Below are 24,411 nucleotides of genomic sequence, written 5' to 3'. Positions count from 1 at the left end.
TGGCTGGGAAGCACAGTAGTGCCTATGTGAAGCCTGTACATGACCCAGCCAACCCAGCAACCCCTCATTTTCTTCTTGCTATCCACTGATAGTGGTGCAGGAGGTGGATTTCAAATGGATATGAGCAAGTACAAGTTATGACGGTGAGTAACCATTTTTTTTCTTTGAGTGCTTGCTCATGTCTACTTGAATTAGATGATTCCCAAGCTAAACCCAAGAAATGGGGTCTGAGTCAACATTTGGCTGATTCTAGGACTGCAATCCCAAAGGCTGTGTATTGTCTGGATTGCTACACATGACATAGTAAGATGTGAAGAACTGTATAGAGGACCATGTAACAGCATGACATATTTCCTGGAGAGGCACATGCAACAGGAAGGCAGATGAAGAGGCTGAAACTTGTGTGGAGTGTACCATCACAGGAGATGGAGAAATTTTCACAAGGACATAACATGCAGAACGTGATCCAGGAAAAGAAGTACTTCAGGAAGGCCAGAAATCCCTTCATACAATCAGATACAGCCTCAAAAAGCTGTGCGGTTTGAAGAAGGGCTTGGTCCATTTGAAATAGAAAGCAAGTATCTGTCTCACATCAAGAGAGTGCAGGTACTGCTCCTGCAGGGAGTTGCGAGGTTTAGGGTAGAATACAGGCAGGATAATGGACCCAGAGACCACTTTAGGCAGGAACTCCAGGTGAGGGTGAAGTTGGACCTTGTCTTTTTGGAATACCATATACAGGGGCTCCGACATGAGGGCCTGGAGTTCAGATACCCTTCTAGCAGAGGTGATAGCCACCAGGAAGGCCACTTTCCAGGTGGTCAGTGGTTCAACGGGAGGGCCCATTACCACCTAGAGGACCAGGTTAAGCTCCCAAGCCAGGACAGGCTAGCTAACCAGTGCGTGAAATTGGTCCATGCCTTTGAGGAAGTGCCCCACCATGGGGTCCACAAAAACAGAATGCTCACCCTCCCCAGGCAACCTGATGAACCTTTCTAGATGAAAAAGCAAGGCCTTGATGCTTAAGGGAAACAAGGTAGTCTAGAACCTGTGGGACAGAGTTAGACACAGGTATAATATTGCACTGCCTGCACCAGCAGGAGAAGCACATCCGTTTGGCCAGGTAGGACCATCATGTAGATGGCTTGCAGCTGCTGAGAAGAGCCTGCTGCACTGGCCCTGAGCAAGCCTGCTTGACAGGAGTCAACCACGAAGCCACTACAGCATGAAGTGAAGGGACTGGAGAACGCAGGTGGTGGAGGCAACCATGGTTCTGTGTAGTGAGGTCCAGAACCAGGAGAAGCTAAACAGGCAGAAACACTGAGAGGTCCATCAGTGTGGTGTACCAGTGATGATGAGCCTAAGCTGAGGCTATAAGGATTATGTCTGCCCCGTCCCTGCAAACCTTGACGAGAAACTTGTGTATGAAGGGGAGTAGGAAGAAGGTGTGGAGCAGCTTTGAGTTCCATGGTATCAGAAACACATCCGCTAAAGAGCCAGGGCTCAGGCCCTATGTGGAGCAGAGCTGAGGACACTTGTGGTTGCTCTGGAACATGAAAAGATCCAGCCGGGAAAAGCCCCACTTTTGGAAGACAGAGTAGAGGATGTCCATGTGAATCAACACTTTGAGAGGGAGGAACTGGTGGCTGAGGTGGTCTACCATCTGGCTCAGGACCCCCAGTAGATGAGATGCCTCCAGGTGGATAGAGTGGGCTATGCAGACTTCTCAGAGCCTCTGAACAGAGGGGAGAGGAAAGTGTGAGACGAATGGCTCAATGTGATCAACATCAAGATGGAAACCTGGCACACTGTGGAAGATGGGCACAGTGAGCTGAATCTGCAGGGGGACTGGCCTGTCAAACTGAACCAGTGTGGTCAGTCAGGGCCTATTCACTGAGAAGGAACAGTGCCCAGGTGCACACCCACACCTGCCACTGGATGGGGCAGAGACAGTTGGTGGAGGAGCCTGAACTAGGACGGAGTAGAGACAGATGTGGATGCTGAGACGGATGGTGCCAAGAGTCACTGCAGTGGGCACTGTGTCAAAGAACCAGAATTGGAGTCGTCCACCATGGAGACCCTCCAACGAGAGCAGCTGTGCATGGTGCAGGATGGAGACTGTTGCCACAAGTCAGACTAATGGTGCTGTGAGCAGTCAAGTTGGGACTCAGAGTGGTACTGGGACTCCAAGGGGTCACTCACTCACTCCAGAACTGGATCATCCATGCACGAAAGCTTGCCCCTGAAGACAGGCTGAGGGGCAGAGGCCTCAGTCTACATTAGGGGTTGTGTCTTCTTGAGAAATCCCTGCACTGCCTGGTATGTTAGGTGTCAACGAAGGGCCATCCAGCACTGGTTTTCCTCTTGGTGAATCAAAGAGGATCAGACTCTGAGTGTGATGCTGAGACATTAGAGTCGTTGGCCCTAGAGATGTTGGGTGTTGCCTGCACCATAGACATCAAGGTTGACAGAGCCGGTGCTGGTAACTTGGTTGTCTTGGAGGTGCGCCCTGGGGAGTGGGAGCAGTGCTGCACCAAAGGCTTTGGGCAACACCGGTGCCAGGAGGCCTTTTACTGGCACCAGGTCCAGGTTGGAAGGAAGCATAGAGTGCACCAGAGATCCGGTTGTGCAGACTTGCCATAGAGTTGAATTGCTGACTACTTGAGGAGCAGAAGAGACCAAAGTCATGCTCCATGCTCCTTCCATGCTCCTAGGGCTTGCAGTGAAACCCCTGCAGATTCAGCACTTATCAGTCTGATGAGCTTCACCAAACAATGAAGACAGGAATCATGGGAGTTGCTTGTTCACATGGACTTCGAGCAGCAGCTACACTGCTTAAAGCCCCAGGACTTTTAATGCCCCAGTCCCCAGAGGGGACATGGAGAAAGAAAGGAGACCCTCTGCCACCTATTGACTGCCTAACACTAACTAACTAGAAAATAATGTCTATGCCAAAGAACTATTTACAACTATTTACACAAGAACGAGTGAGGGAGAAGTGATGTAGCAACAAGTACTCAGCCACAGCTCCAAGAACCCACATAAAAGGTAAGAAGGAACTGAGGTGTGGTCACGTCAGCAGGCTTTACAACAGCACCACTCCAGGGGGCTCCACAGCTGACCTGACAGGTAACAGCTAGGGCAAAACTTTCCAACAGTCATGCATACGATGCACACACACCTACCTTGAATAGATATGAGAAAGAACTTGAAGAATAATTATACAGGTGTGCGTTGTCATCTAAACAGTCAGGTACAGTTTGATCCTTGCCTGACTTAGATAAAATTCAAGTTATCTTCTCTAAGACCCTAATTTTGCTCCCATTAAAGTCAATGGCAAAACTCCCATTGACATCAATGGGGAAGAATCAAGCCCAGGACTTAAGTTAGACCAGATGTCCCAGTCTTAGGGTCTTTGTGTTATATAGGCAAGTATACTCCCAGTTTTTCACACTTGCTATCTGGTCACCTTAAATATCACTGCAAGTCTCAAATTGCTATTGAATGGTGTATCCAACTTCTTCATCTCTATTAACTAAGTCCTGTGTGTACATATGTGGGGATAGGCTGTGCTAATTTGCATCCCATCAAGCCCCATTTATTTCAAAAGACCCCCTGGAGTCAATTTTTGCTCTGAAGTCCTGTCCAAACTGTTGAAGTCAATGAAATGTAAGTTAGAAGCTGCAATTTTACAATAGGAACAATGAGGGGCGGCTCTTTAGCTGGTATAAAACACTGTAGTCCTTTGAAGTCAATGGAGCTATGCTGAAATACTCTTGATCAAGATCTGGTCCATAGTCATAATCTATTGCTTCTGGAGTACAAATGCCAAGAGTTTGATTTTACAGTTACAGTGAGAAATGCAATAATTACTTGCACAGGTTGGTAACTGCATGTATAGTGCCACAATGAAATGTGAACTTTTTATAGCCTTGTCGAATTACTCATCATTTCATCTTTTTGTGGAGGAAGGGCTAAGAGGTGAATAGTGAAACTAGTCTGTCAGAATGACTCTGTTGATTTGATGACCTACCTGACTCGATGAAAGTACTGTTCACAGTATGCATGCGTATATTTTACTCACTTAATTTAAAAAAAAGAAACACTTTTTTATACTCAGCCTCTCCTATGTCATGTGCTCCAGACCCCTAATCATTTTTGTTGACCTCTGCTGGACTATTTCCAATGTGTCCACATCCTTTTGGTAAGGGTAGCTCCAGCACTGGACACACTGTTCCAGATAGTGGCCTCACCAGTGCTGAATAAAGGGGAATGATCACTTCCCTAGGTCTGCTGCCCAACATGCCATTAGCCTTCTTGGCTACAAGGGTTAACTGTTGACCCATATCCAGCTTCTCATCCACTGTAATCCCCAGCTCCTTTTCTGCAGAACTGCTGCTTAGTCAGTCAGTGACCAACCTGTAGCATAGTTTGGGATTCTTATGTTGTAAGTCCTTGTTAAAGCTCCTTAGATTTCTTTTGGCCCAGTCTTCCAATTTCTTCTGTTCACTCTGGAACCTATACCTACCCTCCTGCATATCTACCTCTTCCCTTAGCTTAGTGATTTCAGTTGTGGCTTCCAGGCACTACTGTAACAGAAACAAAATAAAGTTTCAGAAGAGTAGAATATCATCTCCTAAAGAGTTACACTTGCATTTCAAACTTTTACCTACTCTTGTTTCAAATAACACCTAATATCACGAGAGTGAGATTAGAGAAAACATTATTTTTTCTCGTCCTTTTCCTGCATGTTCACTATGTGCATTTTACCACAAACGGAGCCTGACTTAAGAAGACATGAGTCTTCCCAAGTTCAGCTGAAGTTAGTGGGAATTGTGGGTGTTAAGGCATCTGAAAATAGCTGTGTCTACACGTGCACGCTACTTCGAAGTAGCGGCGCTAACTTCGAAATAGCGCCCGTCATGGCTACACGTGTTGGGCGCTATTTCGATGTTAACATTGACGTTAAGCGGCGAGATGTCGAAGTCGCTAACCCCATGAGGGGATGGAAATAGCGCCCTACTTCGAAGTTGAACATCGAAGTAGGGCACGTGTAGCCGATCCGCATCCCGCAACATCGAAATAGCGGGGTCCGCCATGGCGGCCATCAGCTGAGGGGTTGAGAGACGCTCTCTCTCCAGCCCCAGCAGGGCTCTGTGGTCACCGTGTGCAGCAGCCCTTAGCCCAGGGCTTCTGGCTGCTGCTGCTGCAGCTGGGGATCCATGCTGCATGCACAGGGTCTGCAACCAGTTGTTGGCTCTGTGGATCTTGTGTTGTTTAGTGCAACTGTGTCTGGGAGGGGCCCTTTAAGGGAGCGGCTTGCTGTTGAGTCCGCCCTGTGACCCTGTCTGCAGCTGTTCCTGGCACCCTTATTTCGATGTGTGCTACTTTGGCGTGTAGACGTTCCCTCGCAGCGCCTATTTCGATGTGGTGCTGCGCAACGTCGATGTTGAATGTCGACGTTGCCAGCCCTGGAGGAATTGTAGACGTTATTCATCGAAATAGCCTATTTCGATGTCGCTACATCGAAATAAGCTACTTCGATGTAGGCTTCACGTGTAGATGTAGCCAATGAGAGTCTTTATCTCTTGTCTCGATTACTCTTCCTCCCTGACCTGAGAAGGCTAGTTTGTCAGTTTCCTCCTTTGTTTGCTTGGGTCTTTCACATAACAACAGAGGAGAAAAGAAAAGAAAAAGAAAATGTGATTGTATTGATTCAATAACTGGAGGAAGAGGTATATTTTCCTGAAATTGCTTTTAATTCATTTTAAAATTGATGGGATTTTAAGGTGATAACATCCTTTTAAGGGACAATTTCTAAAGTCCTCATGTTCGGTTCAAGGATATGGCCCTAAAGGTAAAGGATGCTCTTTGACTTGGATCAAGTTCCAGCTGGCTAAAATATTGTAACTGCTTTCATTATTCAGCTGTTCATGGTTCAGCAGTGGACCTGCTTGAAAGAATGATTTTGTGAAACTTTTCAAAGCTGTTTTGGTTTGTTAGAAAACGGACCCATTTTCTGTCTTTTGGAAAATTTCCTGCGCTATTTAATACAGAGAAAAGGTTGATGAGTCTGAAAACATTTTTGGTAAAAATTAAAAAGCACACAAAAGAGTTTTGAAAAAAAATGTTCCTACAAGATAACAAAAAAAAAATTGGAAAATGGCATTAAAACAAAGAAGACCACGTAGACTGGTCAGACCCAGAAGCATTGGAATGTGGCTTGCAGGCATATATAGTTTCCCCCAACATTTTCCAGGTCACCCACAGCTGTGAAACTGTAATGGAATTTAGTGGAATATAGTTTGAAAAGAAATCTGAGATCCAAACTCCCAACAATTCTCTGGCATAGCCTGACATGTAGAGCCCCACTTCAGACTCTAATAGTGATCCATTAAAAGCCAGTCTTGGTTGCAGCATTCACCTATCCAATCTCCATCCCACTGGTGCTGAGAAAAGTGGCAGTGAGAATACTGGTGGGGAGAGTGACCCTCCATTTATCACAAGCCATAGGCATTTAGCAGTTTTATTCCAGGTTCCATGGTGGCTCAGTCCACAAAACCACCATATTGGTAGAAACACTAGTCTGCTCATAGTCCATTCTAGAAAGGAAGATTGAGTACTGCAGTTCCTGAAAATTGCTGGCTAAAGTTGGTAGTAGAACTTGCAAAACAAATGTTTAACATCAGATCTGTGTAAGCATAGCACTCAGCATCTCACTTTCATTAATACTGGGAATATGCAAAAGGAAAATGAAAAAAAAAAAAACTTTTCTTTTGCTTCTGTGATAAAACTGCCAAGGAAACATCACAGTGTCAATAAATACTACTGTAATTGTTTCATATGCTGGCCTATATGTCTAGGCCACATCTACACTAGCCCCTTCCTTTTGGAAGGGGCATGGTAATGAGTGAGTTGGGAAGATGCTAATGAGGCGCTGCTATGAATATACAGTGTCTCATTAGCATAATTGCACACCACCCATGTAGATAGGGGCCTTTCAAAAGGACTCTCCAGACTTCGAAAGACCCTTCTTCCTAAAACCAAATAGAAAGAGGGGCTTTTGAAGTCCGGGGGGTCCTTTTGAAAGGCTACCCTCTACACAGGCAGTGCACAATTCAAAAGTAGCACTTTCAAATAGCGCATGGCTGCCGTTATGCTAATGAGGTGCTGCATATTCATGGCAGTGTCTCATTAGCATCTTCCCAACTCGCTCATTACCAAGACGTAGCCATACAGTCTTGCTAGCTAAGTCTTTCATTTTTTATTACATTCCTCACATAGACAGGATGTTGATGACTGTGGAGAAAAAACAAGAATTTCACAGTTATAATAAATATTAGGCCAAAATTAGAACTGCTCTCCTCCTGCAGGTATATTTCACGAGTTTCCTAATAGCTTCATGTTGGAAACCCTACTTTCTATCATTTAAGTGGGCCTGTACAACTAAAAATAAATAGAAATGTAAATTTGGTGAACAGAAGCTAATCAGGAAACTACATGACTGCCCTAGAGAAGTTGTGGCTTAGCACCGAGATAGGGCTGATTACTTGAGCATGCGGGTGCTATAGTAACCCAATTTCACCATTTGGAAGAGCTGAAGCTCTAAACCACAGTAGGCTGCACCTTCTTCCTTTTTAGAAGGGTTCTGAAGAAGAAAAACAGAAGTAAACAGAAAAAGAGAAACCACAGAGCAGCAAAGGAATTGTTAGCTCTTGTTATACACAGAGGTTTCTATGCTTGTACTAAGCCTGGGTAGATGATAGATGACATTAAGTTCAAAGTATAATATAACTGCTGGACTTGCTGTTCATATATATCTGATAATAGGTGGGCTTCTAAAGTAATTATCATTCTAGTTTAGCATAATTATGAGTGTGAAGCAAAACAAATTTTGAATGTTGCATTTAGTTTTCGTATTTCTTTAGGGGCTTGGGAAAGATTCTCGGGAGAGCTGACGGGGAATTCACTAGTGGAGGGATTTTCTGTCAAATACATAGTCTCTGCAAAACTGAAGTTTTTTAAGGGAAAATTTTGATTGTTGAAAAAAATTGATTTTTGCACCTGCAAAATCTAAGTGAAATATTTCTTTTATTGTCCCAGTTGGAACCAGAACTTTTTGAACTTATCTGAAATGTTTAATTTCCAATCAGTTCAACAGAACTTTAGTTTAGCATTTCCTTTATGTAACATTGCCAGATGACACGTGTAATTTTGGTCCTCATTATCTGCCATGGGGCAGGATCTATGGAAGACTACATCCCCCATAATGCAGTGTGGATCCAAGTTGTGCAGTTCCTCATGTGAGTCACATGATGCTGGATACCTTATGGGAGATCTATTCTAGCTACATTGTGCTCAGAGCAGCAGGTCATACCTCTAGTTCCTGGAGGCTTCTGATATATAATTTGCACAAGGTAACACACCACTAAGGGTAAATGCAGTTTATATTGAACTGATTTGAAATGAAGTGCTTTTGGACTGTTAATAAACCATCAGGAAACATTTCAATATTTAAATGAAAAAATTTTTAGATTCATTCAAAAATAAAAAAAATGACTTCATGACTTTCAAAATTTCAGATTTTTGTCCCACTTCGGGATGTGAACAAATGCTGAAATGTCAGAATTTATGTCAACTCTAATTCTCAGCTGATATAAACTGCAGTTGTTCCATTGGCTTGAATGGATCTATGCTGATTTCCACCAGCAATTGGCAACAGGTCTAGGCACAGAATGGCTTGGAACAAAATGGAAAATAATTTTCAAAACAATTCATGATAAAGAATAAAATCTAATGATATTGCAGAACCTGCTAACAATTTGCATGCAAGCAACTTTACACACATGATTAGTTTAATTGAGTTTGAAGAGATTTCTCATCATATAAACTTACTCATCTGTGTTCACAGGATCAGGACCTGTGTTTATTTGTAAAGTACAGTAAACTCTTTCATATCAGGCATTTTATCAACCAGAACTCGCAAATAACTGGCATTTTAACCATAAGTAAATTTTAGTTATGTTTTCCATAAGTACAGTATAGTGCAAGTAAGTATAAATACATCAAGTACAGTATAAGTTTACAGTGTACAATACTCAGCTTGTTGGTAAACAAAGTACTGTGCATATATTTTTTGTTTGTTTCTTAACATCTAGTCTTGTTTTTCTTTAGTTTTAAGCATTGTTAGGTATGGCTGTCTGTTATCCAGAATATTTGAATATCTGGCAACCTCCCAGTCCTGGGACTGCTGGATATGAAAGAGTTTACTATAGCACCAATTTCTTAATTTCCTTCACAAAGAAACACTAAGTCTCAAGTTTCAGAGGGGTAGTTGTGTTGGTCAGTTTCAGAGGGGAGTTGTGTTGGTCTGTTTTCATTGTTTTTACTAAAGTCTCAGGGTCCCACTCCCACTTACCTTAAGGCACTTTGCATCAGGCTAGCAGTGTAAAGGGGCCTTAGTGTGGGTGTAAATTACATTGCATCCCACTTGAGGTTTTAAAATAATTCATCTCAGCTTCCTTGCCTTACTTCGTGTCTTCCTCCCACCATTTGTTCCTCTCAGATGAAATTCACTCCTGGCCGAGCTGACTATATTGAGATGTGTTCTGTTTTCCTAGTCTTGCTCAAAGAGCTTCACTCATTCCTTTGAGTAGTTCACATCCTGCTGCTTCCTCTGTGGATGTGAAAGTCCCTGCCCTTGAAGGACTAATGCAGCCTACTTCCTGCAATATGAACTCATTCCAGAGCTCTCCTTGGGGGGGGAAGCTCCTGAGCTCAAATGTCCTAGAGATTTGAGGGGTGCTTAGGAAGAGCAGAGGTGGGGATATGCAACTATGCAGAATCATTGACCATTTCCCCCCATGGAGGGGGAAATCAAGCTATCTGCCAGTTTACTGTAGCATTTACACTGAGGGGCTCCAAAGCCTATAGGGAAGGATAACTTCCTCTGCTCTCTGCCTACACCCAGGAATCACAGGGCATGGTCCAGACCCTTGGGCTTCATGACTTGAGGAGCTGGATTAAAGTGTCTAAAATCCATCTCCCCAGGACCTTTGTGCTTGTGTGAAGCAAGGAATGCAATTCAGGGTCAGCATGTGCCAAGGAGATAATCCAGGGCTGGATGCCAGTAACCTTGAGCACTGGGCAGTTGTTTGCATAGAGCCATAGTAAATCTCAGTGCACTCCTGTGTACCTGTAAAGTAAGAAAGGGTGTGGAAAATGTGTATGTCTTAAGGGACATGGGCTGCAGTAGTCAGTAGAAACCTAATGGCTCAGCAGCATTGTTTTCCATTTAAATGCAGAATTGCATATCCATCCTGCTTATGAGATTTCTCTTGAGCATACACAATACCCCACACTTGTACTGGGCACAAGTAATCCCTAACATGTTGAAGAGATCATTCTGAATATTTTCAAGCTTTCTTGGGTTGAATTGTCCTATTATCCAGTCAAATTAGCCTGATGCAAAGAGTTTTACATTCTCTTTTCTGAATGGACAGGATCACAAGTGAGTTCTTTGTGTGACTTTTGCTCAGTATAAAAAAGCCACAGTCGTGCTTCCAGGAACAAAGCAGTTGCTACTGTTTCTGGATGTAGCTAGTACAGCTTGAAGTTCTTGGGGTTTCAAACACAACATTTTTCAGCCTAGTTTCTTCACAGCAATGCTTGAATTTGCTTCCCTTTTTTAACACCTAAAAGATCTCTTGAAAATACTGTTGTCCTGCTTTTCCCTCTTTGGGCCTGGCTGTCTGACAGCTTCCAAGAGAAAGAACTGTCAGCCTGGCTGTTTTGGGTTTATAATGCTGGGAGCATGCCTTTCCCATCTAAAGCCTTTTCCAAGAAGCAACTTGCAGTTGTACCCACCAATTAGTGACCAGATGGTGGAGTAAACCACAGCAACTAGCCAAGTCTCCCATCTGGTGCCTAGCCTTGCTATGAATGCGCTTTCTGCAAATTGCCTGAATAAGGGCACAATCTAGACCTTTATGGTTAATAGGCTACAAATCTATCAGGTGGGCCAAGAGGGCAAAGTCCATACATGTCTTAGCTAGACAAAACTCTGTGAGTCAATCCAAGTCATCACAAATATTTAAGGTTTGATTCAGTAAAAGTTTGGGATGCTCCCCATTTCATGGAGACTGGTTTGCGCATCCCTAAAAGTCTCAGTGATTGTCAGACTTTCCTATAACATACTGTACTTTTGTACCCAGGGCTACTTCCATGTAGGCCTTTGGAGATGAATAGTCTTGAATTCCATTCCAGCTACAAATTTTAGAAACACTCTTGCTGATTGATATGATCAGAAACAGACAGTTGTGACTTGAAGAGCGGCTTTGCTAATACATTCACTGCGATATTTTGAATTGTAATGGGACACATTAGGAAAAGAAAGTTCCTGGAAACAATACGTGTATAGGTATTGAAATAATATGATTTTTTCTAAGACCAAGTGCGCTATGATCTCCATTTTTATGTTTTTTAAAAGCTGCTTTTCAATTTATGTGATATCTCGCAACAGATTTATAATAGGAAATATAACTGCACAATGTCTGAGAGTTTTTTGGTGTTATGGTGCCACCTACTGAGTTAGTACTAACTCCATCTTGTTCTGCTTCTGTAATAAATTAAAAAGAAAATATAAGGCATACAGAAATTTTATGGCATAAAATTGAAGAAAAGCCTGGTTGGAGAACAATAGAAGAAAAGGAAAGAAAACACTATTACCATCATCTTTAGTAAAGCTATTTAACAATAATATTTAGTAGTCATCCTTAAACAGATGTAGAATAGTAACACAGAGGAAGCTGTGCTAGTCTATACACTATCAAAACAAAAAGCAGTCAAGTAGCACTAGCATTTTGCTAGTCTTTAAAGTGCTACTTGACTGCTTTTTGTTTTAAAGAGATGTACAATTAATGAACCCTTCAAACAGTCATTCATGGCAGTTAAGTTAATACCATTTCCCCCCCATTTTTCAGAACTGTAGAGAAGTGAAGGGATCTGTCCGAAGTCACAAAAGGAGTCAGTTTCATGGAGACATTTAGAACTCGGTGATTTCTGCTTCTGCTGTGTGCTCAGACCAACAGATGACGCTTCCCTTGAAGCATTATATCTTAGCATGTCTGACCAGAACTTCATCATTTGTGCTGGTGATGAATGAATAAAGAGATGAACTCATCATGAACGTTTCATTACCTTCCATTATCTTGACCTGGTTTCAGTAACTTCCATTATCTTGACCTGGTTTGCAACTCCTTATTCAAGTTCTGTAAACGTGCATTCAGATGAGTTTTATCTTTTCAATGAAAGTTCAAAGAATGTGAATTTTGGGCTCAAGGCCAAGACCAATTTAAACCATTGAGACAAAATTAGATTTGGCAATCAGTGGGAATAATTTATGAAATGTAAGTAATCTGATTGAAAGCAGAATAATACCATGGAACTTAAGTGACCAAGTGAAGTGTTCGTGGCCAACCTACAGGCCTAATTTTGCTGTCTTATAAAATTTCCAATTTTGTTTATGCATTTGCATGTACACAAATGCTAATAAGGGAGGTGCCTGTATATACATAGTAGATATGGATGCTTAGGAGATTTGGATAGCTCAGATGTGCATCCATATTTCTGAATACCTCTCTGTACCTGACCTCTGAGCTTGGTGAGGTTCAAGAATTACTGACTTGATAGCAGTGAGAACTGGAGATAGTTTTGGAGTATCTGTGGTGGTGCTGTATGGTGGATAATAGGAATGAACCCACTAGAAAAAAAGCTCTATGTATTATACCTGGATGGCTGTTTCAGCATTATCTTTATACTAGTTTTATATTCGTTGTAGCTAATAAATGTAAGATATTGGCTTTTTACAAATATTGTTAGCACAAAGAGACCTAGAGTGAAAGCTTAACTGAAGAGAAATTGATGGTAGTTTTTATCTTTGATTTTACTGAGGGTAAGGATTTCACCTCTGGTTTCTTTCTACCTCTGTTTCAACCTTCATTTTTTATGTGCATTTTTTTCAATTTTTATCAGTATTTTAACTACTGAGCATTTAAATTTTATAGCTATCATTTTTTAAATGGCCCAGATGGATTGTATAACTTGTGGCATCTTTTGAGTAGTGGGATTATTATAAGGTAGCTTCTCTGGTTGATGAGGAAAGATCATTTCAAGTCCCTGGAGGTCTGTCTATGATGAACTTCTGTGCCAGTGTAACACTGACAGACCTGGATTGCTGGCAGCAGGGACAGAACCTGCAAGTAGGGGGTCTAAAGCCCTGCATTCTACCACATGAGCCAGCTGGCTCTCAGCTGAGGCTGTATAACAGAGACTTTCAGATGGCTCTTAGCTGAGGCTGTAGAGCAGACATTTTCACTCCCCCTTGTATGAGGTCTCAGTTCCTCTGGGTACTACACTAGGAAACAAGAGACCAAGTTTTGACCCAGGCAGGTCAACAGGTCGAAAGCATGCATATACCTTATGTTATCCTTGTACTCTGTTTCTGTTGTGATGGGTAAGTCACAGGCTTTGTTTTAGAGAGTTAACAGGAGGCTGTATTCAGAGACACCACAGGTGTGAAACATCATGTGGGGAAGGTGAAGTAAAGAAGAGATAAACTGTTTAAGGTGCTAGTGGAGAAACACTGAAAGCAGCCAGCAAAGTATCAGAGAGGGGATACAAGGAAGAAGCACTAGCTGAGAATGCTAGCAGCAGAGAAATATTGAGCATGTGGAGTCTTGCTATGTACTAGACATATGACATGAGATACTAAAACCAAAGATGCTACCCATACTGGTACCAGAGATGCTACAAGACATCAGGGGTTCTTTGAGGATTTCTCTTGGGACTTCCATTAAGAATGAGAGTGCGACAGAGTCAGTCTCACTTCTGGGCCCAAGCCCATTGTTCTAGTCACAGTCCTGCAGGTAATCCAGGTACTGCAGTATGGGCCCCATGTGCTCTAGCCACAGTTTAGACGTCTGAAGAGGGCTGGGACAGGGGCCCCTGGTGTGCCTGGATTAGGTAAGCAGTCCTCCCCAGCTCCTAGCTGACTCTGGTAATCACCTGGGAAGAGGAAACCACCAGATTTTTATTGCACACCCTGGCCTCTAGTAACCTGCGTAACAGTGTAAGGCACTCGAGCCATTGGTGATACCTGTCCTTCGATCCTGGCTCCAGTTTTTGTGTCCAGCTTTTAAAAAAAGTTGAGAAAATTGGCAGAGGGTAGAAAAGAGACATAAAAAATATTAAGGATTGGAAAAATGCCTTACAGTGAGAAACATAATGAATTCAATTAGTTTCTCTTGTCAAAAAGAAGATTCAAAGAAGACTTGAGTACAGTAGAGAGGTGGAATTGGTACTGAGGTGTTAGGGCTTGTGACAGACTTCACCGAGGCCTAGGTAAATGGAGGAGAGGGTCTCAGCTCCAGAATACCCAGAAGAGGCAGGGCCTTAGGTGGAATGGGTGGGGCTAGAAGCAGCCAGCCCTCAGCATTGTATGGACCACACTGCACAGGGCTCTGACAGCAATTTAAAAGTCCTGTATGCTGGCTGCCACTGCTTTCTCAGAGGTATTACCACCTAACCAGGTTTTCCCCATTTTCTAGTAGTGTATTTGAATTTAATAAGTGTAATACTTCACTTTCATGTTTATTAACCCTCATCTGTTGTGTTCTGACCACTCCTCTCATTTTTAATGTCATTTTAAATTCTAATTGTGCCCTTCAAAGTATTTGCAATTCCTTCCATCTCGGTGTCATGCATACCTGTTATAGAACGCTCCCCATTCAGTTATCCAGGGCTTTTTTTCTGGATGAACATAGCAAAACTGTGTTCTGCCACTTTTTTCTTCTGGGGCTGCCATTTTTACAAGGTGGCTGGGAAGCTCTGAGCCTCATGTGGCTGTTTAAGCAGCCACTTGTGGTGCATGCCACTGTTGCTGCTCCACTCCAGCTCTCTGCTTGCCAATGAAAGGGCAGGACTCAATTTAATAGGTTTAACAGCCTGCGCCAGCCATTAAAGCCAATTAAATTAAGCCCTGTTCTTTCAGAGTGGCAGGTCAGGGAGCTGCCCCTGCTGCACTTTATGTCAGGGGGAGCCAGAGGGCTTGGGGGAGCAGCACAGTCATGTGGAAGGGAATATGGCAGCTGGCAAAGAAGCAGCAGCATGTGGTGCTCCTTTGAAATGTAAGTGCATCTTGGGTTTGGGGAGGTCAGTTGGCTAGGGGTGTGAAAGTCTGTGGGCTAGTCTGGGGCCATGGCAGGGAGGGTTAAAGGCTAGCAGTGGGTTGGGGCTGTGGAGGGCATGAGGTTAAGTCTGGCAGTGGAGGGACCTGGGCTAAAAGCCTGCAGGTGGGTTGGTGCCACAGGGGGTGTGGGAGTTAAGGCTGCTGTGGGTTGGAGCTGGGGAAGGGGAGTTTAAGCCCGAGGAGCGGCACAGTTCCAGCACCTTTTTTCCTAGAAAAAAAGCACTGCAGTTACCCAAGTTGTTAATGAAAATATTGACTAGTAACAAATCCAGGAGAGACCTCAACAGGACCCCCACTAGACACATTTTCACACTGAACCATTCATAATTATTCTTTCAGTAAGTTACGCACCCACCTTAGAGTAAGCTCATCTAGACCTCATTTTCCAAGTTTGCTTATGAGAATGTAATGAGAAAGTGTCAAAAACCTCACTAAAATCAACATACATCCCCTTTACAGCATCTTCCCATGCACTAGTCCAGGAACGTAAAAGAAGAAAATTAAATTGGTTTGGCAAGATTTGTTCTTGACTAACCCATGTTGTCTATTACCTAAAATTCCAGTATCCACTAGGTGCTCACAAATTGATAGTTCTCGTATCTTTCCAGGTATCAAAATTAGGCTGACTAGTCTATAATTCTCCAGGTCCAACCCCCTCCCCACACTTACTAAAGACAGGTACTATATTTGCTGTCCCGCAGTTCTCTGGGATGTCACTCATCCTTATTAGCTCTCAAAGATAATCACTGCCAAATTCAAGAGTGCTTCTGCTAAGTTCCTGAGGTATCTGAGGATGAATTTTAACAGAGTGTTGCTTACTTGAATACAGCCAATTTATTTAAATATTCTCTATACAGTTCTTTCCCTATTTCAGCTTTCTTGCTGTATGTCCCTTGTAAACATTAATGATGTGAAGTATTTGGTCACAATGTGCCTTTTTAATGTACCTGAAGTAAAATAGGCATTTGTCCCCTCTGCTTTCATGTTGCATATATATACTGTAAGTGAGCATCATGAAATTATCCCACTATCATCAATGCTGTAAGAAGAAATATGGTCCTAGATGGAAAACTAATGTTAGTTGACATGTTGCTATTTAAATTTTATTTTTCCTTTATTATTCAATTGATAATATTTCCCATTATGCTGCAGGACAAGACTATTAAACGAGATCTAGTTTTAACTTGTTTCTTTATAGTACATGTTGTTGTACAGTAGATAGTGTACTGCATGACAGATAATGAGGCGCCTGGATGAAAGAATGGATTCAGTGTCTCAGGCCTTGAAATCTCATTCTGGATTAAAGAAAGAACTGCAGCATAAAAAACAATTGCTATTTATGCCATATCACCATGTCTTAGAGGGTTATATGGACTGGTACTTAAAGTTTTTACATTTTCTATACCTGACCTTAGAGCACCATTTCACCTCTAGTTTCAAATACCTTGAGGAAATCTCCATCCTGTGATCATTTCAAATGAAATGGAGACTGCCAACGTAGAGCTACAGGTTAAGATTTATTTGGGGGATTTATCACAACAGGTTGAGTAACCTACAAGATTAAAATCTTTTTAGACTCTAAGGGGAGCCCAGGCCCAGTCAATGTGAAGAAGGGAAGAAATCATAGAATCATAGAATGCTAGGACTAGAATGGACCTTGAGAGGTCATTGAGTCCAGCCCCCTGCCCTCATGGCAGGACCAAGTACTGTCTAGACCATCCCTGACAGACATTTATCCAACCTGTTCTTAAATATCTCCAGAGATGGAGATTCCACAACCTCCCTAAGCAATTTATTCCAATGTTTGACCACCCTGACAGTAAGGAACTTTTTCCTGACGTCCAACCTAGACTTCTCTTGCTGCAGTTTAAGCCCATCGCTTCTTGTTCTGTCCTCAGAGACCAAGAAGAACATGTTTTCTCCCTCCTCCTTATGACACGCTTTTAGATACCTAAATGAATGGTTCTTCTCTCCCATGGACAGCTGAAAGCCTGTTTTTGGTTTAGAACCAGTTAGTTTCACTCAGTAGTATTGTGACAGATCTTCAGGTGGTAGAAATCTAGTCCGCTCCAATTAGTTCAATGGAGATGCATTGATTTACACTAGCGGAGGATCAGACTCATGTTAACAATCTGGAGACATTGCTTAGTTTTTATTGTCTAAATAAAAATCAAATATGATTGTTTTTAAAATTTAGTGTAAACAAAAATATATAGAAATTAAGTTGCAAAGTGATAGGTAACATAATAAAGCCAATATAAGTATAGATTTTATCATTCTGCTTTCCTGACCTATATGCTTCCAGTTCTGTTTTCAGTGGTGTTTAATAGTGGCACACTTTTGGCATAGAGAGAAATCAGTATGATTCAGGTGTATCAGCTCCCTCCAAGTAAATGGCAGGAACTTAAGAGCCTAGAGTGCAAGTGCATTTTGTATTCTGCAGTTTAATTCATTGCCTTCTCCAGGATTACTTGTGCTTAAAGTCAGGCATGTGCTCATATACCTTCATGAGTCAGGTCCCTTAGCCCTTCTGCACAGACCAAGGATGAACGTGGCTGCAGAACTGGAGCCTTAATGTACAGACACAAATGTATACAATCATTTTGTGATACACTGTATTTATTCCTTTTTTTTATTCCTTGTAGGGCAAACAGTGACCCCTGCTGAATCTGGTAAGAGCTGTTTTACTTTCCGTACAGAATTGTATCACTTAGCTATACAATTTGCTTATATTGTGGTTTTGTAAATATCTACTAAGACAAAACGTTTGTAGGTACTGATATTATCTTTCAGAGCATTTAATGCCTTTAGCATAATTGATAAATACAGATAAAATACAGATTGGTTTAAAAAGGAGGTTCCAAAGGAATCGACTTGCTTTTGTCTGAATTTGTAGTTTACATGTATTTTACTTAATATATCTTGTTCATTTAGTAAGTTCATTTGTGGTAAAAGTCAAAGAGAGAGCACCTCCACAGACCATATTCCCTGCATGGTGAGGTGCCCCAATGGGCCTCCCAGCTGAAAGCACAGGCATCTGTTACCAGAGACATGGTAGGTTGCAGGAGGCATTGTTAGCCTATGGCCAAGGATGTTTGGTGAGGTGCCAGCTATGCCCGTTTTATACCATCTGTGACTTTAACCGCTAGGACTCACTGTCCCTTCGCGGCAGGCAGCCCAGGCCAGGCTGACGGATGCCCCAAGGTCCTAAACACCCGTGACTTTAACTGCTAGAGCTCAGAGCCCCTTCGCAGTGGGCAGTCAACACTGACTGACAGGTGCCCCAATGGCAGCACTAAGAGCCTTTCCACACCCGTGACTTTAACCGCTAGGACTCACTGTCCCTTCGCGGCGGGCAGTCAGGATTGACTGACAGGCGCCCCAAGAGTTTGCCCCGTGGAGGCGGCACAACTCAACGCTAGGCTGTTAGTACTCTCACCTAATGGCCAGGCTTTATAGCCAAAATGGCTGAGGTTCTTTAATTGTGTTGGCTGCTTTACAGTAACCTAGAGAAACCAGTCAGGCTTATGCACAAACGGTTACCAAAATTTATTAAACTAGATTCTAATCATGTGGTTACAAAATTGCTAGTGCCTACTTATTTAAATGTATAGATGTTACACACACAAACAAGTTACAAAACTGAAGCCACGATCCCAAAGAAAGAAAACAAAGTATAGAGCTCTATTTCAAAATATGTGTACACTAAAGATAGGAGATCAGGTGTGGGTGCTTCTTACCCTCCTTGCATCTCTCGATTCCAGCAGTGCCAAGCCAGGATCGGTCACTCAATTCCGCGGAAAGACGAATAAGGGACAAGGCTTAGGGACCCTTTTAGCTTCAGAAGCCTTGGGAGGCTGTCGCTTATCTGACCAGCAGATAGATAGTGAAAAGCACTCAAAAATCATGGTGCTGTAGGTCCCATACTTATACCTCTGTACTCCTTTATTCTCTTTCTCCTTTCTTATGCCAAATTGGGGCTGGTCTGTCTGGGTGACGCCAGCTCTCGCAAGAGTAGTTTACACTTGCAAGGGAGAGAAACAATAAGTTTCGATTACTGGACATTACTTTTATTAGGGTAAATATCTTTCCCGTCTGGAATGTAAGTGTGTGTGCATCATCTCATCAGTAGGGGCTAAGAGCCATGTCTGTCACAGCTCCTCTGCCTGCTGTGAGCCTAATCGTTGTATATGTTCCCAGAGGCACATTGTAGCAGCACACCTGTGCTTTCTCCAGCTTCAAAGGCTGTGCTGGAATTTACGTTAAGTGCCCTGTTGTTTTGGCTCCCTTGTTTTCCCAGCAATGCTGGTCTGAGAGGGGGCTGGCTGTCTGGCTACAGGCATGAGCAGAGAAACTGGCATGTTTTGGGGATCGAGCCACCAGAGAAGAGCATAACAGATAAGCCACAGCACCATGATGACCATGTCCATGCCGTCTTGTCTGGGGTGATATGCCCATGCCAACTATGCCTGGAGAGGGCAAAAGCACAGCCTGGCAAACAGGGCTGTATGGCTACGTCTACACGTGAAGCCTACATCGAAGTAGCCTATTTCGATGTGGCGACGAATAACGTCTACACGTCCTCCAGGGCTGGCAACGTTGATGTTCAACATCGACGTTGCGCAGCACCACATCGAAATAGGCGCTGCGAGGGAACGTCTACACGCCACAGTAGCACACATCGAAATAAGGGTGCCAGGCACAGCTGCAGACAGGGTCACAGGGTGGACTCAACAGCCAGCTGCTCCCTTAAAGGGCCCCTCCCAGACACACTTGCACTAAACAGCACAAGATACACAGAGCCGACAACGAGTTGCAGACCCTGTGCATGCAGCATGAATCCCCCGCTGCAGCAGCAGCAGCCAGAAGCCCTGGGCTAATGGCTGCTGCCCACAGTGACCATAGAGCCCTGCAGGGGCTGGAGAGACAGCGTCTCTCAACCCCCCAGCTGATGGCTGCCATGGAGGACCCCACAATTTCGACGTTGCGGGACGCGGATCGTCTACACGGTCCCTACTTCGAGGTTGAACGTCGAAGTAGGGCGCTATTCCGATCCCCTCAGGAGGTTAGCGACTTCGACGTCTCGCCGCCTAACGTCGAAGTTAACTTCGAAATAGCGCCTGACGCATGTAGCCGTGACGGGCGCTATTTCAAAGTTAGTGCCGCTACTTCGAAGTAGCATGCACGTGTAGACACAGCTTATATGTGTATGCCACCATATAACCCAGTAGGCAGAGGTAGATACTCACCATGGTGACCCGAATCTCAGACAGGGAGCGTAGAAGCCAGATGAAAACCTGGAAGAAATAATCAGGAATGAACACTCTCTCCTTCATGGCATTGAGCACTGCCTTGATGAACTCTATGAGTCAGGATGAACGAGGGCTTTGCCAGATTAAGCATGAGCCCCAGCTTGTCCAGAGTTTCTCTGGTGAAAGCCACTTGAGCCTCCCCCTGGCAGAACAAGTGACTCTGCAGGAGTCAGTCATCCAGGCAGGAATAAACCTGAATGCCATCGAATCAAAGAAAGGCCACCACCATACACTGGGCTGTGGAGAGCCTAAAGGTGAAGGTGCAGATGGCTCTCAGTAAAGCAGAGGTAGTGTCAATAGGAAAGCTGGATCATGACATGGAAACATGCATCTGATGAAGCAGGTCTTTGCCCATGAATACTTTACTCATGCTCCAAAAAATCTCATAATCTATAAGGTGTCACTGGACGTCTAGTTGTTTTTGGGGAAATGTGGCATCCTTTAAATCAAGAGCAGGATACCAGTCTCCTGGAGCCAGCAGGGTGCCTAGAGAAACCATATGGAACTTTTGGGAAACAATAAACTTGTTGAGTTCCCTGAGGTCTAGGTTAGGCTGAAAGCTGCCTTTTCCTTTGGGACTAGAAAATAAGAAGAGTAGAACCCCCATCTCCATGAAAGGGCACCTCTTTCATTGCTCCCAGGACCAGGAGTGGTCAAAACCCCTGAAGGAGGAGCTGATCCTGAGAGGGGTCTCTGAAGAGGAATAGGTAGGAGGGTCAATGGGAAGGTGGAAGAGAACAGAAGGGAATGGCATAGCCCAGTGGAATTATTTGGAGGACCCATTGGTCCAATGTGATGGCTGACTAGGTCAGGAGGAATGGGCAGAGAATGTTGAGGAACAAAAGGGAAAGGATCCAGTGGTACTCATGCTCTGGTCTCACATGCACCATCAAAATGTGTGCTAAGCCCTGTGAGAGGGCTTGGACTGGCCCTGGTTGGCCCCAGACTGTGGATGAGAGGGCTTATAGCAGGAGCAGTGGGGCCGCCAGAAATCAAATTCAGAAAGAGGTTTGAAAGAGCCTTGTCTGGGCCTGCAGTTTGAAAGACCTCCTCTGCATAGCTGGTTTGTGCATGCCAAATTACCTCATGGCATTTTGGGAGTCCTTAAGGCAATAGATACAGTCATTGGTCTGCTCCACAAACACCCCAGATCCATCAAAAGGGAGGTTCTGGATATTTTGCTGGACCTCATGTGGAAGATCATGTAGCCAGACCTCCTGGCACCTGCAAATGCTGAAAGCAATGAGCCTGACAGCAGCATCCCCCAGATCCAGGGAGGTTTAGAGGCCCATACAGGACACCACCTTACCTTCCTGCAGGATGGTGCAGAACTCCTTGGGCATCGAGTCCTTAAATTTAAGGAGGGAGGCCCAGGAGCTGTAATTATAGCATCTCATGATAACCAGTTTGTTAGTTAATCTAAGCAACAGGCCCCTGGTGGAATACGTCTTTCTTCCGAATAAGTCGAGATGCTTAGCATCCTTAAATTTAGGGGCTGGAGACTTTTGGCTCTCTCCCTTCTTTTCACTAACTGCCTACACCACCAGGGAGCAAGGGGGAGGGGGAGCATAGAGGTACTCATATCACTTGACAGGTACACTTGTCCATGCCCCAAGTGGTGGGTGGAATGGAAGTGGGAATATGCCAGATGGTGATGGCAGAAGACAATATAGTTTTATTGAATGACTTGGCCATATGCGACGGGCCCTCTGAAATGAGAATGTCCACTGTGGGGTCATCCAATTCAGTGACTTCTTCCATGGGGAAGCTCAGACTGGTAGCTATCCAGTGGAAGAGGTGCTGAACAGCTCAGAAGTCTGTAGGGAGAGGACCTTAGACTGAGGTGCCTGCCACTGCCTTGTCTGGAGAGTAGCTGGATGAGGCCAATGGGGGCACCATCTTTGCTGCATCCCTCAGTTGTTCAGGCAGTGGGGTGTGAGGAACTTCCTCAGAAAGAGAGGTAGGTTGAGGGTCCAGCAGTGGGCAATTACCCTTAGCCTCAGGTGCTTGAGGGGTGTCTGAGGGCTGAGACAGAGGAGGGCACAGAGTGCCCTGCACCTTGTGGTGTGCCCAAGACATCCAAAACTGCCCCTGGGGAGAAGGCCATTGAGGTCCTCCCATGTTCTTGTGCAGGCAGTGGTCCACTGGACTTGAATGGTTGGAGAGGACCGAGGCCTCTCAGAAGGAGGAAGGTGAAACCAAATGGGAAAGCCATGGCAGTGCCTATCTAGCAGGAGGTGTGGAAAGAGGGTGGTAAGCTGTGCCAAGTCAGGACTATGAGCACTGACAAAACTGGTGAGAAGAGTGGGATTCATGAGGTGAGCAAGACCAGAGTGGAAAAAGAGACTGGCGTGGAGCACAACAGCAGTGTTGAGACTGGGAATGGTGTCAAGAATGGGACCAGCTTCAAGAGCAAGATCAGTGCCAGAAATGAGAACAGCAGTATTGGCATGCCGAGTGAGACTGGTGCTGGCAGTGGGACTGCAGCCAAGAATGAGACAAGGTGCCACAGGATATAGGTGCTGAGATTAGGACCAATGCTCTGAATAAGAACAGCACTGAGATCAGGACTGATGGGTCAAATGACACCTGAGTGCTGAGGAAGATCAGCGAGGGGAGCCAGACAAGCACACCAAGCAAGAACCATGCCAAGGCACGTCCAGACATACTGAGGAATGGGGCTGAGGCTACTAACCACCAAGATCAGGATGACAGATGGAAAAGTCCATACTGGAGTGGCGCCAGGAGGGACACTGTCCCAAACAGAGATAGTCCTGAGCATCAGTGCAGTGGGCAAAATGTGTGAGAGATCCAGAGCAGGAGTCATTTACCATTGAGGCCTTTGAATGAGACTGGTGCTGAGAGTCAGATCAACGATACAGCAAATGACTAAGCTAGGACTTTGAGTGGTACCAGGATTCCAAGCAGCCTGGCATTTGAGCTGGGCCAGATGGACCCAATAAGGCAAGCTTGCCCCTGGAGATGCATTGAGAAACAGAAGCCTCAGTTTGCTCCAGGGAGCACATCAATTTGGTAAGTCCCCACACTGCCTTGCACTTGGCCAAAGAGCCGACCAGCACTGGTTCTCTCCTAGGTGATTTGAGGAGTATTGGACTTAGTTTACAGGATGCCAAGGCATCAAGAGTCACAGGCCCTGGATCTTTTTGGTGTTGCCTGCATTGAGGGGGTTGAGGTTGACGGTGCCAGTGCTGGCCATCTGAAAGCCCTCAAGGCCCTTGCCAAAGAATGAGAGTGTCATCCTGGAGATTTCCGGGATCACGGTGCTGAGAAGAATCTTACTTCAACACTGCCTGAGATCAAAGATGGAGTGGTCTGCACCAAGGAACCCAGTGTGGGAGGCTGAAGTGCTGACTCCGTGAGGAGCTGATGGAGAAGAAAGTCACACTCCTTGTGAGTCTGGAGCATAAAATCCTGGCAAATTCAGCCATGGACTTATCAGCCTGATGAGCTGCAATGAAGGCAAGAGTCATTGGGGGGGGATCACTTGTCGGTGTAGACTTCAAGCAGGAGCTACACTGTGTGAAGCCCTGGAACTTTGTCATGTCCCAACCCATGGAGGGGACACCTAGAGAGAAGGGAGACCCCTCTCCACCTGCTGGCTGCTGGACACTAGCTAGCGTAAAGAACAAGGGACAGCTAGGGGACAGAGAGTAATAATTCCTAATGTCTGTTCGTTGATTATAACATTGACTTAAATATACAATCTTGTGCCCACCTGTACAATGTGTGTAGAAGTGGTTACCAGTAGAATCAGAGTTATTCAGGTGAGTTGGGACAATAGACAAACTGATTAATTTTCACTTTGGTTTTACATATAAGAAAATGTTAGAGGCT

General features: G+C 44.4%; 1 protein-coding gene across 1 annotated transcript in view; it reads left to right on the top strand.

Moving 5' to 3' along the window:
• Positions 1-24,411, top strand: part of PTPRC (protein tyrosine phosphatase receptor type C) — a 181,575-nt gene that overhangs the window by 45,233 nt on the left and 111,931 nt on the right. Inside the window, exon 3 of the mRNA XM_075002512.1 lies at positions 17,890-17,916. Coding sequence (XP_074858613.1) covers positions 17,890-17,916 — 27 coding nt within the window. The remainder of the gene's footprint in view (positions 1-17,889; positions 17,917-24,411) is intronic.

The sequence above is a fragment of the Carettochelys insculpta genome, chromosome 9, assembly GCF_033958435.1.
Source record: "Carettochelys insculpta isolate YL-2023 chromosome 9, ASM3395843v1, whole genome shotgun sequence".
NCBI classification, from domain to species: Eukaryota; Metazoa; Chordata; order Testudines; family Carettochelyidae; genus Carettochelys; species Carettochelys insculpta.
The sequence above is the reverse complement of the archived record's forward strand: the minus strand, read 5'-3'. Positions and strand labels throughout refer to the sequence as shown.